At 52.2% G+C, this 25,446-nt stretch overlaps 1 protein-coding gene across 1 annotated transcript in view; it reads left to right on the top strand.

The window, feature by feature from the left end:
- Positions 1-25,446, top strand: part of LOC133342820 (major facilitator superfamily domain-containing protein 1-like) — a 42,836-nt gene that overhangs the window by 15,073 nt on the left and 2,317 nt on the right. Inside the window, exons 7-12 of the mRNA XM_061552120.1 lie at positions 1,706-1,821; positions 2,864-2,964; positions 12,957-13,068; positions 14,452-14,589; positions 16,236-16,375; positions 23,242-23,347. Coding sequence (XP_061408104.1) covers positions 1,706-1,821; positions 2,864-2,964; positions 12,957-13,068; positions 14,452-14,589; positions 16,236-16,375; positions 23,242-23,347 — 713 coding nt within the window. The remainder of the gene's footprint in view (positions 1-1,705; positions 1,822-2,863; positions 2,965-12,956; positions 13,069-14,451; positions 14,590-16,235; positions 16,376-23,241; positions 23,348-25,446) is intronic.

The raw sequence follows: 25,446 nt of genomic DNA, 5'->3' as shown, positions 1-25,446 counted from the left end.
ACACAAAGACAAAGATCCCTCCCCATGTAACCTATAATAGACTGTTGGGGCAAGTGCTGTTAACGAACACCTATGAAGGCCTGCAGGGCACAGTAATGGGTGGGGTGGTCAACACCACGTCCAGTGCTGATCTTTATACACCGCGCCAGGTACTCATTTGAGGTTGAATCAACCTAGGAGAGGCTAGGTACCGGTTCGGATAATCTTCACCGGTGTTGGCCGTGAGCGGGAATCGAACTTGGGTGTCCGGGTTCGTAGCCACTGTACTACGGCTCCCCACATAAACAAACACTCAAACACACAAACAAACGCGCACACACTCAAACACACAGACACACACACTCAAACACACAGACAAACACACAGACAAACACGCACACACTCAAACACACAGAGAAACACGCACACACTCAAACACACAGACAAACACAGACAAACACACAGACAAACACACAGACAAACACGCACACACTCAAACACACAGACACACACTCAAACACACAGACACACACTCAAACACACAGACAAACACGCACACACTCAAACACACAGAGAAACACGCACACACTCAAACACACAGACAAACACAGACAAACACACAGACAAACACACAGACAAACACGCACACACTCAAACACACAGACACACACTCAAACACACAGACACACACTCAAACACACAGACAAACACACAGACAAACACGCACACACTTAAACACACAGAGAAACACGCACACACTCAAACACACAGACAAACACACTCAAACACACAGACAAACACACTCAAACACACAGACACACACTCAAACACACAGACAAACACACAGACAAACACGCACACACTCAAACACATAGACAAACACACAGACAAACACTCACACACTCAAACACACAGAGAAACACGCACACACTCAAACACACAGACAAACACACAGACAAACACGCACACACTCAAACACACAGACACACACACTCAACCACACAGACAAACACACAGACAAACACACAGACAAACACGCTCACGCAGTCACTCGGAGCTGAGCGCAAACTGATAAACGATCATAAATCCCATTTGATTTTGTCACCGATATATCTCGCCGTGCCCTTTTCGGAGCAACCCATATTTTTTCCAGTTGCATGCATTTCATATCAAGTGGAGAATTATCAGTGGCAGGTGCAGAGAATGGGACGGAAAAAAAAAACCCCCATAAATGTATTCTGGCTTGGGAAGCCTGGCAGGGAAGTGGGCGGTGGCGGGCAGGGCACGGGATGCGAGACCTTGCCGGATCCGCATGGCGGAACGCGCCGCTCGCTGCCGAGGGGGAATCGGTTTTTGCTCCTCCGGTACGGAGATGCGCCGAGCGACAGTGAGACGATCGGAGCCCCCCCCCCCCACCCGGACGCGGCGGCCCCCCATGCGCCGGCTGCTTTGTGAAGTGAGAAAAACCGCACCTGTGAGAGCCGTGCATTTATTCGACGGTAATTTGCATTGTGCCAGGTTTCTCCAACCCCCCCACCACTCACCCCAACGCCCCCCCCCCCCCTCCCCAGGGGAACCAGATGGAGCGATCGCTCATTCCGCAGTCCCCACGCCTAAATCTGCCACCGGACTTTCGAGCGTGGGCTTTCTGTGGCTGTCCACCTCCCGTCAGGATGTTATTAACCCCCTTATCCCGGTGGCGGCGGCGGCGGTGGCGGCGGCGCAGGGGCAGTGCTGTGCGCCGTGAGCCTCGTAGCTGCCTGCACGGTGGGCTACCTGGACCAGAGGGGCCTGCAGCAGCTTGGCCTCTACGCCGGACTGCGTCGCGAAGCCAAGAGCGTGGTAACCCCCCCGCCCACCTAAACCCCCCCGCCCCCCCCCCCCCCCCCCCAGATCACGTGCCCGGTGCACGAGTATGGCCCCACCGCCTGGAAGTTTCGCATCATCGATCCATTGATCGATTGTTGTTGTCAGCCTGTATTTTCACCCCAGTTGCTCCTCTTCAGTAGAGCCGTTACCAATCGATGATCTGCAAAACTGCGGCCATCGGTCACCTGACGGTCTGCGGACCACGGACGCAATCGGTGCTGCCCTACCGAGTTCCTCTTTGTTTCTTGAGCGGGACATTTTTGAAACGAGGTCTACGGCGCGCAGCTGAAACATTTGGGCGATATTTCCCAAAACGGTCAGCAGCAGATGGTATGAAAATTTTTTTGCATATTGTCCTTTAGCCTTGGACCAAACGGTGAGGCTGGGCAGTCAGAAAGATGGATGAGCGGTGAGGGCGGGAGGATAAATGAACGGCCGATTAAAATTATTCCACAGCTGGCGCTGACGTGAACCAAGTGAACTGTAACCGGATGGGCCCTCGTGCCCAAAGCCGATTTCTCCTCGTGGATCCGTCCGTTCATCTCCCATTGTCCCCGCGAGGATTAACCCTTCGCCCCCTTCCGAGACGTCTGCAAGTTGCAATGTGGGTGTCCCCCTTTACTGCCGGATCTCAGAACTCGCGAGCGGTTGCCGTTAATTTTATTTGGAGAGGCGCAGCGCCGTTGTTGTTTTTTTTTAAAGACGTCGTAATCGCCGCAGAGAACCGCGGCGACACGACCGCACTGTACGATGGCTGGCACCAAACTGTGCCACCCGCCCTGCCGCATGGCATTGTGGGAGCCCTCGGTAAGTCTTCCGATCTGAAGACGCACCGATTAAGTTAGTTGAGTTTTTGTGTTCCGACTACGTACACGTACGTCGTACGCCACCGGAGCGGAATCGGAAGACAGATATGGTGACGTACTCGTACGTTGATCGGAATGAGAAAGAGGCCAATAATCCTGGGGCAATCGGTGAGGTGCGTGGGGGTGGCACTCTCTTTTTTTCGGTGCAGAACATCACGGACGTTCGCCGCTTCAAGCGCACCTACTGGATGCTCGTCCTCACCACCGTCTGCTTCTACAGCACCATCTTCCCGTTCATCGCCAACGGCAGGTCCGTGCCTCTCGGCGATCGCACGGCAGCGCAAAGTACTGGGTCAGAAAATTAGACGCGTCGTGTCATATATAAATAAGTTCCCACAGCCGATGCAGTGGGGAAACTAAAGAATTGATCAAACGAACCTTTGGTGTGCTTGCCAGCCACATCAACAAACTCGCCGTCAAAAGCAGCCACAGTCTGGCGTGCTATCCCTACGGCCTTCCTCTCTTACGACCAACTCGCGCCGAATGTGCCGCCCAACCTCGTCAAGCTGCTGGAAGTGAAGCGCCCAGTGAGCCTCGTGAGTTCGCCCTCGCTGCGCGGAGACCGCCTGGCGAAGATCAAATCTTGCCGGCTTCATCCGCGAGGTGGCCAGGAGACGGCAGGACATCAATGCCTTCACGAATCGACCCCTCGTGCGCTCGCGCGAGATAATCGCACAACGCAATCGCGGCCGTTTGCATCGTGCATTGATCACCGCATATTTACTGACGCGGGGCGGAGAGGCGGCGGCGACAGTGGTGAGTGCAGTGCGCCATGGGCACGGCGAAAGCCGAGTTCGATTCCCAGCTACGGCTAACATCAGGTGGCGGAGTGATCCCTCAACCGGCTCTGGACCCTTACCAGCCCCCCGCCCCCCCCCCGACCGCTCCCCAACTTCACCAGCAAACACTGACCAGCGTGGTGAAGTATGGTTAAATAACGCCCGTGACGGACACGTGTCTAGTGTATAGACCGAGGCTATACATTAGAATTATTATCATTGCAAGTATTTTACTTGTATTCTTGCACAGGGAAATTCAGTTTTCAGGTCCATACGGCGCTGAGCCGTTTCAATGCGGGGAAACAAAATTTGTATCCTATTTGTGTTTCTCCCTGTGATGGGACTTTGTAGGATGATATTTATAAGGGGCACGGGGGTGACCAATAAGCTCTGAATTGGTCTGTGATAGTGTGAGCACTGATGAGGGGTTGACAGGTATGAGCTCCTTGTACGCACAACACGTCGCTCACGACCGCCGCTCACGACCGCCGCTCGCCTCGAGCGAGCACGGGGGGAGGAGGTGGAGGCGGTGGAGGCGGTGCTGCAGCAGCAGCAGCGCCACCACCCCCCAGCAGGTGGAAGCATCGAGCCTGCAGCGAGCGGGCAGGGACACATTCGGCACCTGGCTCAGACCACCCACCAGCACCACCATAGCAGCAGCAGCAAGCGTATTTCTATATTTGGCAAAACGTTTAAAGTGCTACGTGCAGCGGCAAGGCGCACGAAACAAAAGTCCAAAATCGAATCTAACAACTTCTCGTCTCGGGCTCCCGCGGTGTGGGTCTGCGGGGCTGCGTGGGGTTAGAACGACTTCTATCGGGGAAAGAATTGAAATGGATGGAGGCTGCTGGGTCATGGGCACGTTAGGAGAGCGTCATCTGACGGCGATTGATGATTGACAACAGCGACGGCGGCTGGAGGCAACGGAGGCTGGAGGTCACCCCCACGGCGCGAGAGGCTGGAGCCGAGGCGTCATTCCGAAGGCGCTGGACAAGAAAACGCAGCGCAGTGGATCTCAATAGCTAAATTGGAAGGAGAAAAAGAGGCCACGAAGCCGCACCTTGCGTTTTATTCGAATGGTACGAATGTCAAACGTACGACGATCATGATTAAGAGGGCTGGATATGGATGCAATACCAACGGCTCATCTATGATAATAAAAATAATAATATATACGGAGGATGGCTGTTTGTGGCCCCAGCTGTCCTCCGTAAAGAATGGAAGGGGCCGTGGGAGATGGGCTGGGTCAGGATGGTGCCAACGTCCGTCGTTGGAACGGCGTCTCATCTCGGCAAACGTCTCCCTCGAGGGGCCGAGAGAGACAAAAAAAATCACATTTTCTGAGGATGATTTCTGAGTGTGGTGGATCACACTGTGTAACAAAAACATTGTTTTGTCCCTGGGTAGTAAAAGTGTTATTTCCTAATTGCTTATCCTCAAAAGTGCAGAAAATGGCTATTGTTCCCCACAAACTTTGCTTTTGTGACCAGGAGAGTGATATTTAGAAATGTACCTATTTTCAATGAGAAAACGTGGTGTGCGTTTGTGTAATTTCTTCACATAAAGTCCTGGTCACAAAAGCAAAGTTTGTGAGAATAGCCATTTTCTATACTTTGTAGACATAAGCAATTAAAAAAATAACACCACCCAGGGACAAAACTCGTGTTACATCGTGTTATCAATCAATCCCCTCCGGAGCGATAGGGCCCCACGTTGATGGCCGTGGCGCTCGTTGATGGACCTGGGTCGAATTGGTTCCCCAACCCCCCCCACTTCCACCCACCCCCGGCCTAAACACGCTCGCCGCTCACCCGCTCGACGGCGAGCGCTGGGGGAGCCGTCAAATCGGGACGAGGAGAGCGGCAGGGGCAGAGAGGGCGGGCGGGCGGGAGGTGGAGAGAGAGAGAGGCAGCGGCGCTCGCAAAACTAAAAAAAATCGGGGATACAAATGTGGCCGGGGCACTCGACATCGCAAGGGTGCGGTCATTTCTATTGCCGGCTTTGCCAGGGAGGGCCGTCGCCATCCCGTGCCGCGTTTCTCAACCCCGTTGCTCGCAATCAGCCCCACGTTCCGGCTTTGTGTGGTTGCCAACCATGGGGGGGCTGGATTGATCCGCGTGTGGATCGAAGAGAGATTGGGCGATCACGAAGTTGGCGGGGATGGCAGGGAAACATGCGCTTGAGCGGGCAGCTGAGAGCCCGGTGAGACGGTAGGAGTTTGGTTTTATAGCTCCAGCGTTAGATTGTGGTCTGGGCATAATGCGTCTCTTTACTCATTCGAGCAGGGCACAGAACGGGGAGCGATTTATCAGAGAGGAAACCTTTACCAATGATATAGAGTAATGTGCAGCATTGCGGTCGGTATTAATGGTTTTGTCGGGGCAAATGTGACACCGGGTAGCGTGCTGCACCATTAAAATCCCACCACCTGGGTTCGACTTCCAGTCACGGCTAACATCAGTGTTGAGTGATATCATCTTGTCCCATCCCGTCCCCCCTTTAGCAATCAGCAATGACAGACGCAGTGCAATGTGGTCAAACGACCCCCAGGGAGTGGGGGAGGGAGGAGGTTTTCTTCCAGGAGTGGCTTGACAAAGGGATGTGAACGATGCCTGCGTATAAATGAATCGTCAATAATTGTAGAGGCGTTGAACGTAACAACTCTGGATTCCGTTGCCACCACTCGCGGACGTGCGACGATCCGTCTCGCGCCTCCGCGTGCGCCGGCCTCGTCTCTCGAGTGGTCCGGCGCTCGCCGCTTTGGGTGCTTTCTCACCTTGGGCTGCCAGGGTGCCCGCTGTGGGGAGGTGTTAACTACCTCGCCTGGTATACAGGAGGTCGTGGATTCAATGCTGACCCTAACACCTGTATATATGGAGTTTGCATGCTTCTCTTTCTCTCTCTCCCCGTGGTCGTGTAGATTTTTCTTCGGGTCCTCCGGTTTTCCTCTCCACATTGAGAATCAAACTGACGCGTTTAGAGTATTGTGGCTGCTAGACATTTACGCACAACAAGCCACTTTCGTTGAGCTTCGATTTGTGGCCTGGTCGCTCCTGAAAAAGAGCTACGTAGCTCAGTGGGCCTTACCTGGTAAAAAAAATTTTTATTTTAGTTTTATAAAAATTATATATAGTTTTATAAAAATAAAAATAGTTTTCAGTCTCATACATTGGCTGTTGTCCCTTCCAGCCATAATGGGTTCTGTCCCGAGCCACTCGCCTCCCTCTGCAATCGATTCGATGTCTCTGACTTTGCATTGCGTTCCCTGATCCACGCTGTCCTCTTTCTATCTCTCGCTATGATGCCCCACGCAAGGTTCCTCCGCGCGTGTCATCACTTGTTCCGTGTTTCTGATCATTAACACACGCAGAGATCCCAAATACGCGCCGATCGGAGTTATTGATGAATGTGTTGGGTATCCAGGAAACGTCGTGAAAATATTTCGGCAGGCGGGCCAGGGGGGTGGGGAAAGCGTTGACAAACGCGCGTGCAGACTGCGAGCCGAATGAAATGTAGACGCAAAAATAAAACATTGCCTTCGTGCGTGAAGATTACCAAATGTAATGCCGTCCCCTGGTATGCCCGACGCATTTCTTCTGGGGCAATAACATGTTTATAATGTGAAGTATGCTCAGGCACCCAACGGACACGAACATCTGCTCGCATCCTCGTCGGCGTTTAGCGCTCGTTGCTTACACTTTGCGATGGGTTTCGTACCGCCACTGGCCCGGAATCGCGGAACTTTCTCCTCCACTGTTATTCGTCGTTTTCGTCTCCGACCAAGTTAAGAATAACGTTTCCTCCGACGCGAGCACTTCGAATTGGTGGCGAAAAACCGCAAGCCACTCCAGCCTGTACCCTTGTAATTGACCGGTAACCAGACTATTTAAATGAGGCTTAAATTAATGCCGCATTAATATTTTAACTGCTTCCATGGCCAGGAGTACTGTAGAATAAGTAAATAGCAACCGCGCACGAATAATAATAATGTTATTGGAGTATTCAATAATGACTTAGCTGTAATGGGTGCCTTGGGTAAGTTGTGGCACGAAGCGAAAGCAGAAAACGACATGAGGTTGTACATGTGACCACGTATGGAGGGGGGGGGGGCCTTTTGGATGAGAGCCTCTCCACGCCGTGCAGATAGTGGGGGGCTCTTTGACTATGCTTCACCACGCGGGTCACTGCGGGATGAAGGCAGAAAGCACGGGCGTGGGATCGTAGAAGTACTGTACAGCATTGGAATTGGCTGCAACTGCCCTCTGCTGCTCAGCGCGTAGCCCAGCAGTACCCTAAAAGCAATCTCCTGTGCATTGTGGTCACCTCCTATCCCAGCTTTATCCAGGCTCAAATCCAGCTTGGCTGCTGACATCTGATAAGGTTGGGTGCATTCTTGGACTCGTCGCATGTCTTTGCGAGCGTCTCAAAAATAATAAAACCCAATCCTACGACTCGTATATTAGAGGCGCTTACTCAGACTGAAACCTAGAGAATACCTTGGTTTGTCCTGTGGTTAATCCATCGGTGCAAAATGATTGCAATGATGGAGGGGATATTGCCAGGTCAGACGTATTAGCTTTAGCTGATAGCGGATTAAGTCAAATATTTGGAGATCCCCCCCCCCCCCTTGCTGAGACAGAAGGTGGACCTCGCGTGAAGCCAGAGCCTGCGTGGGCTCACGCTGGCTCGCTGGCTCGCTGGCTCGCTTCGCAACATCTCCAGCGCCGGAGGGCTACAGCTCGGCAGCGAGTCTCATTTCTTCCCGCGCGAGTCCCCGCCGAGCCGATATTCCCCGCGCGCGGTAAACGCCACGAGCAAGCCGATGAGCGTCGTCGCGGACCCGCGCCGGCGACGACACGTCGCGTCGCCTCTGATGCACGGCCAACCCCCCGGGGGCTATTGAAACGGTGCGGTAACAGCGACGGTGCAGGCCGAATGCACCGTCGTCACGACGCAGATGGCACGGCGAAACGGGCACTCTCCTCTCTCGCGAGAGAAAGTTGGCAAACCCTCCCCCCCCCCCCCCCCCTAGTCTGGACACAGATGTTGCGTGATTATTATTGCTCGGGCGTTTGTTGGTCGTGTATCTATTCTGCAGCAAGGGCTGTGCGCACGGTGGTGGTTATTAGCTTTGGTTTTCAATTCGTACACGAAAAATTACAAAGATCCTCCATAGAGGCTTGCAGACTATTGGGGTGAGTGCCGTTAGCCAGGACCTTTCTGAAGGGACGGCACCACACCCCGTCCACCCGTGTCTCTCCCATTGCAGATGTTTACACACGGCGCTAGGTACCAATTTAAGGCCGTGTCAAGGATGCCCAGGGCAAGTTCAGATATTCGTCACTGACGTTGACTGATCAGGAATCTAACTCTGTTTGTCGCCCGGTTCGTAGCTGCAGCGGTCTATCCGAATCACAATATTTATTTAGACTGGAGGAATCCGATGAGCCATGAAGCTCTTTTTCACCGATGCTCGAACCTCTACACTGCCACTCTCCAGTTGGCTCGTACACACGAGAGTACGGACTTCGTTTCAGCTGGAACCGTCCAGGAATTCGTTATTAGGCAATCTAACATTCATCTCACTCTATTTTGTCCTAAACCTGTTCATAGGTTGATCGGGATACAGCGTACAATAATATGCGATTATTAAAGATATACATACTGTGTACTCTAGTGGTAGTGCCTTATGCCGATGATCCCTACTCTGAGACAGCCGAGCCAGTCGCGCTCCGGAAAATATCGAGGTGATAAATTAAGCCCCGCACTTGCATACACACACGCACGTACGTATGCACGCACGCACGCACGTACGCACGTACGTATGCGCACACACACAAAGATCCCCCGTATAGCCTTAACAGACTGTAGGGTCAAGTGCTGTTAGTGAGCACATGTGCACACACACATTGCACATTCACAAAGACGTTCGTTCCCGGGCCCACGGTGAGGGGCGGCGTTCCTCGTTATGGAAATAATTCGTGGAAAGCGCAGCATCGGTCGACGTGACACGCAACGGCTGCTGTGCATCGTGCGGCACTGCACGCCGTCCAAACGCGGCCACAAAATAACCTTGGGCTCGATGCTAACAATGGCAGGGGAGCAGGGGATGGTATTGATATGGAAAAACTGGATGATTCAGTGATGTTGGGGGGGCAAAAAATATATAATAATAAAACATTTTTTTATAAATATATAATAATGAAAACATTTAAACGGGCAAGGGTGCGGGAATATTAAATCACGTGGTCAAAACGTGCGGTCGAGATGACGAGCCGAGAGGCCCCCAGTTAAGTGTTTAAATCATGAAAGTATTCCGAGGAAATCCGTAGGGTTACGACGGGCGTAAATGGGCCACCGTGAGAGAGCGCCAACTCACTCGAATCCCCAGTGCTTACACACCCTAAGCAGGCGAGAGCCCTTTTGGAATAAAATTCACCTTTTCGCAAAGGGACCTAATTTACAAGAGCAGTAAAATGTAACGGTCCGGTTAATCCCCTCCAAAGGGCAACGGATCACCCACGGCGTGGGCAGCCCGAGCGTGTGGAGCCATCGTATTCCGAAGGGACGGACGTTTTTTTGTTCTTCTTAGGAAATATAGGAGCTGCTGTAAAAGCAAAAAGCCCCCAAAAAAAATCAAGAGAGGGTTCTGACATTTTAAAATCCCCTCCATAAAAGCGGGGCCAGTCAGTTACGCCGTTTAGGGCTAGGGCGAGGTAGGTCCAAATCTGTGGCTTAAATATAAGAGCGGTGCTCCCTGCGTGTTACTAAAGCGACCGTGGTTAAAGTTTAATAGGAATAGTCTTCGCGCTTGCACGGCATCGCTGCCTCAACCAAAAAAAATAATTAACGCGCTCGTGTGCCTCCTCGTAATCTCTCGCAGACACGTGAGATGTCAATGAAACAAAAAAAAAACGTAAGGAATGTAAATCATCTCTGGCGAGCACACGCTGCTGCTGCTGCTGCAATTTTTAAACAAACAGATGTGTGTGTTCTGTTGCAGCACAGTCTGCCTTTCTCTCTCTCTCTCTCTGACCATGGAGCATGACAAGAGAATAAGTTGTTTCAGCGAGGCTATCAAATCTAAAGACGGGCTGTAAGCCCCATGGTCGGTGTAAGAATAACAAATGGAATGGCCTTCATTTCGGGTCCAAGAAAGGGGAGCTGAGCGCCGTAATGGAAGGTTGATTGAAATATTGGGACTCGTAAAGTGGCCACAATTGGGAATCGGGGGGGGGGGGGGGGGGGGAATGATTTCCAGCGGCAGGGATTGTAGACGCCAAAAACATGCCGAGGTTTTCCCCTCCCAGCGAAACAAAAAAATGAACTTTACGAGAAAAGAAAATTGCGTTAAATTCCAGAAACTGGTATTGACATGGGGATCGATTCTGAGAAATATATTTGATTTTTAGACTCGGATGTCAAAGTATCAAAGGCAATCCGTTGTAGATGGAAGAACAGATGCGTCCGAACAGATCCAAACTTAAAAAAAAATCTTCAACGAATCTTCCCGAGCAATGTTTTATCCGTCTGATATTTCCACCTTCGAAAAATTACTTCTTAAACCAAAACACATGCGGTGGCACAGGTGTGTCGGCGCTGGAGTGGAATGGCCAGTGATGCGGGCTTCGCAAACACGTGGCGTGATGTGCATTCTGGATTGCAGCGCTCTTCATATCTGAGCACGCCGAGCAACGGGTTCTGTCAACATCATTTATAAAACCACGGCTGCTGATATTCATGAGCATGGCGCGAGGGATACGATGCTGCGGCGTGCCTCCGTTGGACAAGCGTTGAAGATAAAAAATTACTCGCCACGGGAGACCGTGAGCAGCTCCAGCAGCAGCAGAAGCCACGGCCAAATCAGACGGACAGGTCCTGCATTTAATGAGGATGTAATCGGGACTTAATTTTAGCTGGAATTGTCCTGGGCTGAGCTCCAGAAAATATATTCTCCGCTCTCTGTCGGGAGCAGGGTGAAAGAAGGGCGGGGTCTGGGGAGTTGGAGATTGTTGAGGTTGGCGAGGGGGGGGGAGTGACTTTTTTCCGTGAGAGATTCAGCCCTGGGTACAACGAGGCACGGTTCAATGGAACTTTGCTTCATCCTGAGCAAGCGAAGAGCCCGGCTGTGCGCTTTAAACCCGACTGGCTGGACCGTAAACAGAGGCGCATCGTAGTTCCATTGTGCCAAGGGGCAGGGGCCTCGCGGTCGAAATAACAATTTCCGAAATTTAGTGCCGACTCTGTGGACGTAAATAACAAGACCCGCGGAAACACCGATTTCCACGCTCGCCGTGCTCGCCTAAGGTCCAGCGGAACGGCCGAGGTGAAACGCGCACGGGTCATTATTAATTAAAACATTAGCATAGGTACGGCAAGGTATTTAGACGGGGGGGCTGAACAAAAGTTGGACGATTTTTCTTACGGGAGATGCGTAAATTTGAATGCCAGGGCCATGCATCAAACGAAGAGGTCAATAAACGCATCTCCGCGGACACCGCCGTGCGCAATAACTCGGGAAGCGAGACCCGTCTGGGTCCGTCCATGACACCATGCTTCAGGAGAAGGAGGCTCCCGGAGGCCACGTTATTAGACGAGGCGAAAGTGCACCGGAGGGTGAAACCATCTTTTGACGCCCGGCGCTCGTTAGGATGGATCGGAAAATCGGCTTCGTCTCGGGGGTGACCTTGATGAATGACCTTTTGTCAAGAACCCGCGGCATCGCCTCCGACAGCCGGGCCGCTGTGCGTGCCGCCGTAATAAGCCGAATCCTACATTGGAAAGATTTGCGAATGAAATCTGAAAACTGTACGAATACCCATTCTTTTTATTCTTCTTATTTTTTTCCTTTTTTTCATCAAGCGGCCGCCGAGTTTTTCCGCATAACGATCGGCTGCCGTTGGCTTTTCGTGTTGCGGGCGACAATCGAGATGATCAAGCGATCGAGAGATCCTGAAGATGCCATCGTCGCCAAGGCTGTCGACGCCTCCCCGCGCCACCGCTACCTGATCCCGCTAAAGCTGCTGCAGCTGCTACAGCCGCTACTGCTGCACAGGAGACACTCGACCTCAAAGCCCAGCAGTGACACTACCCCGCAATCATCTGGCCTTTGATTCGCAAGCAAAAAAACGCTACATTGCCACTTATACTACTCAGACTTTCGCTTCTAGTGGATGAACCAACGCGGTTACAGTCCTCCGCGGCAGCGTGCTCGCTTTGCATGATATTCGCTGCGTAATAATCCCATACATTTTAAACGGGTGACAACGGTGGCAGTTCCGCACGAACGGCTCGAAATTGCAAAAACCTTCCCCACGCCTCCTTCCAATTCCGCCAAAAGACTCGCGCGCTGCCGCAAGCCCAGCGGAGACTCCCCCCGAGTTGGATTGCCCGTTGATCGCCCCGCTAATGGCTCGGATTCTGTTTTATTCCGCCCCCCCCCCCAACCCACCCACTCCCGCAGCAAGTTCATCCAGGACATGTACGAGGGCTTCTCCCAGGAGCAGGCGTCCCTGGTGGTCGGCGCGACGTACATGGTCTCGATGGTGCTGTGCGCCGCGTCTGGCGTGCTCGTGGTACGGTTGGTGCTGCCGACGCTCCCACACGCACGTACACAAACAAAGACAAAGATCCCCCGTGTAGCCTTAACAGACTGCTGGGGCAAGTGCTGTGAGCGAGCACCTAATGAAGGCTGGAACTGCACTCGAGGGGATGGGCGGCCAACGCCACGCCCGTGTTTCGAAGGAGACGTGAAATTAAAAAAAATCACGGAATAATTTGTCTGTTCTGCGAAAAAAAAATCCATCAGCATTTACTGGCAAGAGGAGCACAGTGCACTTGTTCAGGAACAGCTGACGGTGTTCGCATAATGAACAGATTACTCGGCGCTTTTGACTCTTGTATCTTGTTTGCAACCGAATGACTGCACGAATTGTCTGGAACCTTCGAAGCTGGAGCAGGCATTTTAGCCTGGTTACCGTGCACAGTACTTGCACGAGAGAGAGAGAGAGAGAGCCTGGATGAACGTCCCGAGGTGCTGTGTAGCCCCGGGGCTCAAAGTGGCCCAGAAGATGGCATCTGTGTGGCGCTCTGAGCGTGATCTCCACGCGCGCCTCGTGTGCTTGCTCAAAGTTCTCCGGTTTCCTGCCGCACGCCAAACACTCAACGATGGAGTTGGCCAAACATTGCTCATCCAGCAGGGCCCGCCTGACAAAGGAGTACGGGGACTCGGTGAGGGCTTCCTGGGTAAAATAAATGGCATTATTATTCAATGTTATCACTGTAATCGGTCGTCACGTTTTTCTGCAAGAAAAAAACCCCCCAGTTTCTTCGTACGCAGGCTGACGCACTGGCACGGCTTGACTTTAAAAGTAAAAAACAAGTTTAACAAAAAAAAATCTATGTTGTGATGCAGTTCATGAACCTGAGGAATGTACCAACTGTTACGTTCAAAGCGCTGCACTGCGGTGGCAGACGGGGGCACTAAAACCTGGGTCAGTCGCCACAAGGGACGGCGCAACACAAAAAAAACCACAGCGATCCATTGGTAAATCGATGTTTGCCATAAACATATCTCGGGTGTTCTAAAAATCGATAATTTTTATTTCAAGGTCCCATCCTCCCTAATCGCCACCAACCCACGCGTCAGCCCACGAACTCGACCGAGGCCGCGGGGCCGCGGGGTCGTGGATTTTTTTGTTTAATCAGCGGACGATGAAAAACGCCAGATTAAATAAGTTCCACGCATTTACGGGAATACTTTTGAGAGTTTTTCTTTATTTGTTTTACTTAAGCGGGTAATGACCCGTTCAGTCCGGACGGAACCCAAAGGGGTTGTTGGGGCCTGCAATTATTTAACGTTCCTGTACTTTAGCGTTTACGTAGAGAGTGAGCAATTTGGCCGTCCTAAATGCCTGTTCTCGCCCACCCACCCACGCGTGCGTCTCTGCCCACTGGAGGACCGCGTGGGACAGCGTGGGTTCATGATCAGCGCGGCAGCGGCCTCCACGCTTCCCGTGTTCCCCGTGTTGGCGTATGGCGGCCTGCCCCCGCTCGCCTCCACGCTCTGGCTCGGAGTGGCCTACTCCGTGAGCACGGTGAGTGACCAGGCAGCTCTCGGAGGGGGGCAGCGCTCCGAGCAGAGGTCACCGCGGGTCACAGTAGGAGTCGCCACCTCGTCCTGGTTTTCCCAGGATTCCCGTACCCTTGTTGTTGAGGCAGCTGTTCTGGGGGAATCTGTGAGTCTTCCCGGCACGTTCATAAATGTCGCGGTGTTTTTTTTTTTTGTCGGTTGCGTCATTATGCGTTTACGTTAGCCGCGTTCTCGGGGTCGTAAGACGCCATGGAGGGAACGACGAACCCCAAACACGTGCCTGGTGTCGAAGTCCTACAAATCCGGTCACAAAGACACGTGGTGCACCTCCCGGATTATGGGGCGACGGTAATCTCAATCGTTTGCTTTTAAATACTGTTGAGGGATAGAAGCGCCTCTTTTGTAATGCGGAGAATACGGAAGTTCTGACCTCTCCCTCCAAGGCGGGATGATAACGATAGGTCATGGTGAAATGTGAGTGGGGAGCGGGGGGGGGTCAAAGGTTAGGGTTAGGAGGTTAGAGCTGTGGAAGTCTCTCTCCTGTAGGGACGTTAAAAAAGAAAGGGCGGTGGGTCAGCGGTCGATGTTTACGGCTCGGGGCAGTTTAAACGTGTCAGCTGGGGGCCGTGCATAAATCCCGGCACTGAAGTTTATTCGTGTCGCATGACTGAAGCGCTTGGGCACCGTTCAGAAAAAAACACAAAGACACAACACGCCCATCCCAGAGAACCGAGGCAATGGTTAAACAGAAGATATGCAATTACGTAATGCGCTTCGCAGTTAACCAAAGTGAAGGTAAACATCAATCAGCTGCCGCTGCGGCGGCGGAGGCGTTGCAGGAAAGGTAATCTCCAGTTGGAGTTTAGCGAGATTACAGCCGCACAAGTAGAAAGCTTGAACAGCACATAACAAAAATTAATCGCCTACAATAATGCGACACGTGTTCTTACCCAAACCGCCTCCTCGCCCGCCTCGCCAACCCCCCCCCCCGTGTGTCCCGATCATGCTGTGGGCGTCACTTCACGCGGTTAAGGACCCATCTGGATCTCTCGCACAGCGGTGCTAATTTGGAATGTTAGAGGACGGCCCACAGAACCGGATATCGCTGAGCTTCCGCTGAGATCTCTCCACAGTGACCTCCGCTCCGAACGGGAGCAGGCAGGACTCTCCCGCGCATGCTGCGTGCGGCGTGCGAGAGTCAAATTCGTCGCGGAACTGTCGTTCTCATATTTTAACCCTCCGAGCTGGGATTTGGCCAAATTAAGCACAAGAACCAAATTTGCCGCGATGGATTGTTGTTTTTATTTTTTATCGCTTTGCTGTCAGCGGTGACCGAGCTGAGACCATCGGCTCGCAGGACTCGAGGGAACCGCGTCGTAATCGGAGGGCGGCCGCCTGCCTCTGATCGCACGATCTCAGCGCTGCCCGCTCGGAGCTTTGCCCTCCGAGGCAACCGGCCCACCTCACCTATCGAATGTCCTTAGCAGTGTAAAAACAAAAAATCTACACGAGGCACTCCTCAACAAATGTATTTTTAGTTTTTTGTTAAAGCAAAGCGAAGTCTCCGTGCGGCGCGTGATGCTCTAACCTCTCATCCGCCCGCCCGTCCCTTCGGCTGCTGTGGCGTGGGCCCGCGGGGACGCCCGGCAGGCCTGCATGTGGCCGGCCATATCCATGGTGGTGCCGTACTCCACCCTCGGCACGGCCAACGGAGTCGCCACATCGCTGCAGATGCTCGGGGTCGGGGTCTCCAACCTCGCGGTCGGGGTGCTGCTCGGCGAGGAGACCGGGTACGGCGGCGTAACGATCGAGTGCGCAGGCGGTGCAACTGCGCCGCAAATCGTGGGTGGGATTGCTGTGGGCGGCTCCGCGCTCGCCTGCGAAGGATTCCGCGTGCCTGCGGGTGATCGCTTCCCAATCGATGCGCATTGACCCTCCTTACAGCGGCTCTGTAAAGAGGATGCATGGCTCGGGATGGGGGGGGGTCTCCAGAGACGTGCGATTTCAAGATGGACGAACAAACGTGACCCCCCCTCCCCCACCCCCCACGTCCCGCGCTCAATGCACATTTTCCCTCTATCGGAGTTATTTTTGGAGGCTCCACCCCCCCCCCCATCAGAAAACCAAACATCTGGTTGGCCTTGCCTGCCTCTGTCCTTGAGGGCCGGAGGGGTGGGGAGGGCAATCTCGCCGTGGGACCCCGGGAGAAACGCTCGATGGGAGAGAAATGGGACGAGGGAGACGTGGCCGACTGAGCGCCCTGGTCTCGCTGAGCCGGGTCTCGTGCCCGGATCACGCCTCCTCGCACGAGTGACGCGCGCGACGCAGGACGCGCGCCCTTGCGGTAGACGGAGGGCGTTTGTCTATTTGGCCACGCGGCGAGGTGGGCAAGGCAGCGGAGTCTGCGCCCAAAGCCTTCTCCGCACACGGTCGTGGGCCGTGAGAAAATCGCCAAAACGTCGGGGTGTTAAGGAGGGTCCTGTGGATGGATGTACGTACGTTGAACTTCTTTCGCACCGTACGTAGCCAACCGTGCTAATCGGAGGCGCGGGAGAAGGATAACAAACAAAACACAAAAAGCAGTTCTAAAGAAATGAGGGTTCAATCGAGATTTGAAAGTGCATGGCTCCGGTGTCTCTAATATTGGACGGCAGAGCGTTCCAGACGGCCGCAGAAGCGCACCTGGCGGCATGGACTAAGAAGAAACGACCATTGTTGTGCAGTAGCACCCAGATTGATGAAGTATGGTGAGGTATGGTCAAGTACGTGGGATATCGTGCCGAACGACACTCGCTACATCCCGGAAACCGCGCCGCAGAGGGGCGGAATCCGCTTTGTTAGTATGCGAGTGGTAGCCAGACCGCGGGGGGGGGGGGGGGGGGGGCACATGCCCGTGAAACTCGCAGCACGGTGTATAATTCAGCACGTGTGTGTGGATAATTTACTGTGTGCGGGATAATTTTCTCTTCATGTTTAATTTACTGGCTGCGAGGCAGTTTTTTTTTACTTCTTCTTAAATGTTTGCTATCATTAAACACAACTCCTCTTGCTCGGGCGAGAGGTTTGTTTATTTATTGACAAGTCCACACGCGTTTACTTATTTAAGTGTTTATTTCAGCCGCGGGGGAGGGTGGGTGCCAATTCGTGCGCAGCCCTGGCCACGATCGCCGACGAGGCTTGGCCCGGGGTTAGAGGGCACTCGAGGCTCAACGGCACCTGACATTGCCTTCTCGTGTCTAAAAAAAACCATTTTATTTTTTTATTTTTCTACGTAGGTCCATCATAATCATCATCTACCATGATCTATCCACGACCGGATGAAGGCCCCCCCCCCACCCCCTCCCCCCCCGAAACCGTCGCTATCGCTCAGGGTCTCGCGATGCACAATTCCATCTCGCTCCCGCAGAGCTGATTCTCATCCGCTCCATCGCAGCAGCGGACGTGGTGGTTCTGCGGCGCCGGAAAACGAGTTGGGAGAAAGATCGCAGTGGATGCGTGCGCTCTCTCGCGCTCGCCAGCATGCGGGTTTGGCCTCGAAAATATTTCATGGGGCAACAACAACAACGACGACGACGGCGACGAGGAGGAGGAGGATAATAACAATGATAATGTTACAGTGTCAAGCTGCACAATGAGAGGGGGACGCGTTGGTGTCGTGAGATGACTTCGCTCGTGATGACCGCATCGGGAGGAGGCAGAGAGATGGTGTGCGCTTCTTTTTGCCTCTGGTTTTGTGATTTATTCATTAGCACACGTTGTGGGGGTTTGTTTTTTTGTCTCCCGAGTTTCAGGCAACCCGACATCTATTTGGCCGATTCTCCAAAACGTTGTACTGCAGCGTCGTTCATATTGAGTCATCGTTACAAGAGTTAGTGGGGGGGCTGTTACGGACAGACAGATGGATCGCAGAGCGAATGCATTCATGCTTTCAGCCTCGATTTTGTTGTGTTTAGGCTATCAGCCTATTGGCCTTCCAGACTTATGCGTTATCTGCTATCTATCCAGCATGCTTTCTATCCTGTTCTCTCCTAGGCCAAGTTTCAAATGAATTTTGTTTAACAACGTGAGAATTCTAGGGGCCAAAGAAGAGTCTCATTTGCAAGAGTGATCCGGGGCAGTAGTCTGCTGGCAGCAGGGTCACTTTGTATAATACAAATAGAGTCACTTGCGGGTACTTTTTCGAAATTGGCAATTACGGACCCTCATGCCACCACATCAATGGTCTACTCTTGCGAATTACGCCCTGGGGTCTTTAACGTCCACTGTTAAGCAGGCGGTGCGTGTTGTTATCACGGTTATTATACACGACGCAGTATTGATCGGGGCGGCCGCTGGATTCGAACCGCGAATCTCTGCAACAAGCGGCGAACGCGCTGCCGGAACTGATTCCACGACCAAGAGCAGAAAGCGAAATCGTGTGCGGTGTTGCCTCAACAATCGCTCTTCTTCAAAGGCTGAGACACAGCACTGTATTGAATGACGCTGCAGTAAATCATTGATAAGCTATTGTGCTATTAGTGGACTGAAAATGTGTTGGGAGGGGGGGAAATGTGGCGTAAGGCTATGGCGATATGCTGTTGGTCTGTCAACATGGAAGCATCAGCTAATGCGCTTTTAGTGCATACTTCGATTTTAAGGTTTAACGTAAAAGATATTTACGGCCGCAAAATATTTAATCGGCGGTATTTCATGTGAGAGGTGTCGCGTGAGTCTCGAGGAACATCTCATTAAAACATTAATAAGGCAACACACACATTAATCTGTTAATCCGCGCGCATAAACGGTGGCTTATTTTCAAGTAAAAATGTATTGTGTCCTCAGTCATCCATAGCGCCCTAATATTTTCAAACGGCAAACGGAATCTGGCATGACAAAAAAAAACCGAGAGGCTTTCAGTTCTTAACGCCTGGAGCTGCTGCATTTTGATGTAACTCATTGAAGCCCATGCATTTTTAATGACCAGCGATCATTGTGATACTTTTGCAGAGCCGGCACAATTCACACTCAACCACGGCGAAGTGGATCACTTGCGGATTCTGGAGGAAAAAACATTGTCATTCACAAAACATAATTCACAGTTTTTTTTATCTTTCGCAAACCAAATAACAAAAAATACAATATGGATTTACGCATGCTAATGTCCCAATCGCATCGTGCGCTGCGGTTTCCACCAACAAGTACAAACAAACCATGAATATTTAGCGAGGCTTGCTCGCAGATTCAAATGTTCGCGAAAATCATTTCCCCTTTCGCCCTTCATTGCTATTTGGTTTTCGTAAAAACCTTTGAGCTTGTTGGCGTTTCTCCACAGCGCTCTCGAGTGCCTTGAACACACCCCCGGACATCAGGATACCAGGCATTTTAATTAAGCAATGTCAGCTTTTAAATGCTTTTTTTAATTACTACTTTTACAACCAATATTTTTTTCGCATATCTCACTCGGTATGCGAGCACACAACAGACGAACGGGACGCGGCACGTGACCCAATGGCGTAGCCAGGATTTTCAGGGAGAGGGGGGGCAACCCCTCTAGCAATGAAAAATTATAGGAGTTGTTAGTAATTAAGGAGTTGTTAGTAAGTAAGGACTTGTCCCTTGGTTTTTATTCGACGCGTGTGCGGCGATGGCGCAGCCATTGATCGAAGGTCGAATTCGAACCGCGTTGTGTGATCGGCATCGCGCTCGCTGAAGGTGCTAATGCCTTCAGGGAAGTCGTGTACTGTGTACGCAACTGAGCACAATTCTGAGTCGCTTATAACCGCTTTGCCGTTACTTATTGACAATTACACTGGTCAAAAAAAAAAATTCTGGCCTGGACTTTTGCAGCTGTTTTAGACTAATTTCAGGGTGCTGATTCCAAATATGATCTCAGATTTGCTCTATAATATCTCATTTTTAAATCCTTATATTAAGTTCACTTGCTTGCTTGCGTGCTTGCTTGCTTATGACCGTGCAAACCTTTCGGTCGTTTTTTAACCCACTTCCCGTGATCCAATCGAGCTGACATTTTGCACACAGACTCGTTGTGCGAGACAATTAATGTTCGTGAAAATTTTTTTCCAAAATTTTACACTGTTTAGGGAAAACAAATTAAATATTTAATTACCATTTGTTTAATACTGCAGACAATCATCTGACCCATAGGTGGCAGCCATCTCAAGCCAGAGGACGAGAGGACTCTAGCCGCCACGCATATAAAGGATTTAGAGTGAAAAACTTTGTTTTTACGGGTTATACTTATTATGCTATCAGCATACCCCATTTTCATTGATTTTATCCGAAATTAACTCTGTCACTTATGATTGCAAGTTGTTGCGAGTCAGTAACTGCTTGAGTGTTAAAATATGGTGCTGTATTTTTAAGAGAGTGTGTTTATAATATAATTTTACGTAGATATCCACCATTCATTTCATATTTTTATTCTGCAGTTTTTTATTGAAAATGCAATATTTGATATCTCAAAAACCTGATGTGATAGACAAAAACTGATGCCAGATTTGGAATCAGCACCGCAAAATTGCCTTAAAACCGTTGGAATACCTTATGGCAGAAAAAGTGTGTTGACCAGTGTTATGGACTCAGACTATTGTCCTATCATCTCATAGAGTCCCTGGCACGTAATAATATGCTACAAAGTGGCAATGGGGGTCGCAAAATGCCGATTTATTACCAATAAACCCCAATGATCCGATCGAAATTAGGGATTTTGATCGGATCATTGGTGGGCCACGTGCCACCCCCCCCCCCCAACTGGCTCTGCCAGTGCAGCACGGCACTCTCCCGATTCTTATTCTGCGCGTGCAGAGGCCCCGCTGCTGCAGCTGCTGCCGCAGTCGCGGCCCCGCGCTCAACCCGCGCTCAACCCGCGCGGCGCCAACGTTGCCGCCACTTTCATATCCAGGGATGACCCAAATGTTGGCGACGTTGAGAACAATTGGGAGGTGGAGGTCCCCCCCCACCACCACCACCACCGGTTGTGAAATGTCATTGAGCACACTCGTTTGTTTGTTCATTTATTTTGTGTGTCGGCTCCACTAAAATAATGAGGTTTTTGGTGGTGGGGAGGGGTGGGGCTGGTTTTGTGCGGAGAAAGTTTGGGCCCCCGACCGTTTAGCCAACGCAATTCTGGCAGCCTCCCCCCCCCCCCGATTCGTTTTCGCGTCACAGAATGGAACTGGGTTTGCGCTCAGGTTAGGGGTTAGGCGTCGGAACAGGGGACTCCGCAGCGTGGCTGAACCTGAATTAGTGAGGGTTGGGACAGATTTAACCCAGGAAGCCTCACCGAGCCTCATCGCTCTTTGTCAAGAGGGTTTTCCAAGTTTTCTCATCAGCGGGTAACGATTGCCGTGCGTATTCCAATTCGGTGTTTTGCAGGTTATATTTCAAATTCGTCCACATTGAACCATGACGGAGGCACACGGTTGGCCTACTCTTGCGAACGATGCCACGGGATCTGTAACGTCCACTGTGAAGCAGACTGACTGGGTGCAACGTCACCGTTAACACCTCCCGCAGTATTAATCAGGGCGGCCTCTGGACTCGAACCATGCAGCTCTGCAGCAAGCGACGAACGCGCATCTGCCTGGCCACGTCACCGTCCACGCTCGATTTTGCAAAATAATCATCTACAGACTTCGTAAATCCACTGTGGGGATTGTTTGACCATACTTCACCACGAGGGTCGGTGTGATGAAGGGAGGGCGACCGGTACCGCTATTGATGCTGGCCATGATCGGGACTCGAATCCTGGCTGGGAGGTTTTGTCGCGTGGCACGCAAGCACTGCACCGCCACTCCCCCGAACTCGGGTGACGACGCAAATCCGATAGCGCATTTGCATAACGATACACTCGGCGGCGTTGTAATCAATAGATTGCCTCTTAGTAATTAATCTCCCGAGAATCTCCTTAAGCCGCAGGACCTTGTGGAGCCGCATGTTTTGCTGATGAGGGGAAATGCTCCATCGGCCATTCGGTCGGCATCCCTTCACCAGATGAGGCCTCTTGGGCCACTGCGCCGTGCGTGGTGGTGATCGTGGTTGGGGTGGATTTACGCGACGTGCCAGAGGATTTTGGAGGTGGCGTTTGTGAAAGCGGAGGTGGATGTGTGGCGGTGTTCATGGTAGTTGTGGTGGTTGTTGGACGTAGTGGTGGGGTTTTGTGTGTGTTGGTTGTGGTGGTTGGATGCGGTGGTAGTTGTGGTGGTTGTTGGATGTTGTGGTGGTATGTGTGTTAGTTGTGGTGGTATTAATGACAGTAAGAGTGGTGGTGATGGCAGTGGTGATGGTGGTGATTTGTGGGGGATCCAGGGAATGGCGATCGCCTATCCCACCCACCCCACCCCAAAATCACAAAAAAAAGGTGTGCACTATTGTATTAATATTCACCAAGATACTTTGCAAATTATTTTCAAAATAACTAATGTAAGGCTGTATTTAAAAAGCTTGGTAAATCTGTGACCGCCCCCTCACTTTAGAAAGTTTCTAGATCCCGCCTCCGACGTTCCGATGCCCGACGCGACGGGCGGTGTGCGCGGTTCGCTGGTGCCGAACGCCATGGCGTTCATGTGGTCGTAACGGTGAGATCGCGATGTGCCGGTGGTTTAATGTCGCGTCTCGCCCTCCTCCTCCTCCTGCTGCTGCTGCTGCCCCCACGCAGGGAGATCGCTCCGTGGCGGTGGCAGAACGTGATGTTCTACTTCCTCGCGCTCACTCTCGGCTGCCTCGCCTCCTCCCTGGTGCTCAACGTCGTGGACCAGGACGCGGTACGACCCCGGCACGACCCCGGCACGACCTCACGGGGAAACCTCACGGGGAACCGCCGTGGAGATGGGAGCGCTGAGGGTCGGCTCGGGAGATGTCAGATGGCACGCCCCGGCGTTGGGCGGTGTTCAAGCGCGTGGGGGGCATTGCCGCCTGCCGCTGACCGCCGTGTGAGAACCGGCTTGTCAAACTCCGCACTGCTGCTGCGGAGTTTGACAACCTGAAGAGCTGCACAAACTGCACATCGTCGTTGGCACTTGCGTGCCGGGGACTGCTCAGACACGGTTTAATGATCGGCGATGAAGCGTGCGATGAGACGTGAACGGCGGTTTGGTGCCGTCAAAGTTTCCCCCCCGAGCGCGACGATAACGCAACGAATAATCTGCAGAGGGACACGGCCAACGAGGGTGATGAGAGAGATCCGTTGAGCCGATAGCTCGCGAGGCTGCTGTGCAACGGCGTCGTGCCGCGTAATGCGGGCCCCTATCACCGCTGTCGCGCCGTAATGAACACGCGATTCGTACCGATAGAGGGGCGCGTGCACACACGCGGGGCAGTCGAACTCAAGTGATGCGAGGTGGTGTGCGTGTGCTGGTGCCACTGTGGACTCACGCGGGGAGCGGTGGCGCAGCGGTTAGCGCGCTGCGCTACAAACCCGGCGATCCGGGTTCAATTTCCGCTCGCCGCCAATAGCGGTGACGATTATTTGAACTGGTCCCGGGTTTCCCTGTGGTCGTCTCGGCGTTAAACGAGTGCCTGGAGTTGTGTGTAAACATCGCCACTGTGGAGACAAAGGCGGCCAGGCGTGGTGTTGGCCACAAACCCCGTGCCGGCCTTCATAGGTGCTCCTCGCTTACTGCACTTGCCCCGGCAGTCTGTGAAGGCTACACGGGGAATCTTTATGGTTTCACAGGGTCGGTGCCGGATTATCCGAGTGGCATATGCTACGGGCCCCGCACTTTCAAGGGCCCCACACTAAATGCTTTCAAGCTATCAATTCCGGTTCAGTGATTACTGCACTTGCTCTATTACTATAGTACTATACTGCCTTCAACTTTTATGAACGACTGGGTGTTTAAGGTTAGCGATTTGTCGTATTATCTGGCTGTTTAATATTTACGTGTTTTTTTATTTTACTAAGGGCCCCGTTATAACATCATACGCTACAGGCCCCGCAATAGCTTAATCCGGCACTGCACAGTGCACAGGGAGCATGCAGGTGTGCGTGCGTGTGCGCGACCTGTACGTGCACGGGATATGTATCAACATTCACTCATTAGTTGGGGGCGGTCCACGGTTCAATCCTGGAAAAAAACGCTCATGAATGGAACCAAATTTGGGTGACCTCCTGATGAAACCTCGAGACTCATTAAGGCTTTGCTGACTACAAGGGCGAAGGGAATAATTCGGTACCCCACGGGCTCCATAAATGAGAGCCACCTGGCGTCCCTGTAATGTGACCTTGTTTAAATGGGTGGGGGGCGGCTCATTACAACTACTGAGGGGGCACACAGCACAGTCTAAACAAACTTTACACCTAATGTTTAAACACGGTGCAGAATGAGTGACGCTACAATCTGCTTTTGTGCGTCACACTCTATCCTCAAGCTCTCGCTCACCGCGATGTATAAACGGCTTCAGTGGTGGTTCCTTCACCTGGGGTGCATCTCGCATTCCCTGGGAGACACGGCCAGATTTTATTTTGTAGAAGGTAAATCATCGAAAACACATTAAGCACGGGCACATAGGTACAACTTGCTTTGTTTCATCAAACGCTATGTATTAATTAACATTATAAAACAAGGCTGGAGTGGAGGTTAAGGACCCCAGCCGCTTAAATTTAATTTGCGCTCCCAATGGCTAACGCCTTTTTTGACTGCACTCTTAAGAAGGTCGAGGGAAGGCCGAACGAAATCGTTGTGAGAAGGTCGCCCCCCCCCCCTCGTTACACGCAAAGCGCTTGCCACAAGTGAACTGCACAATACCGTGATGATCTCAAGGAGCAGGAACCCCGAATGGCTCGCAGCAGCAGCAGCAGCAGCGACTTTTGACTCACCGTCGGACAAAGACGGCCACGGCGTGGCGCGCTTCTGTGGCCGTC

Source organism: Lethenteron reissneri, chromosome 16 (genome assembly GCF_015708825.2).
Source record: "Lethenteron reissneri isolate LAM-NWPU_2019-01 chromosome 16, ASM1570882v1, whole genome shotgun sequence".
Taxonomy (NCBI): Eukaryota; Metazoa; Chordata; class Hyperoartia; order Petromyzontiformes; family Petromyzontidae; genus Lethenteron; species Lethenteron reissneri.
Note: the sequence above shows the minus strand (reverse complement) of the source record. Positions and strands in the feature narration are given on the sequence as shown.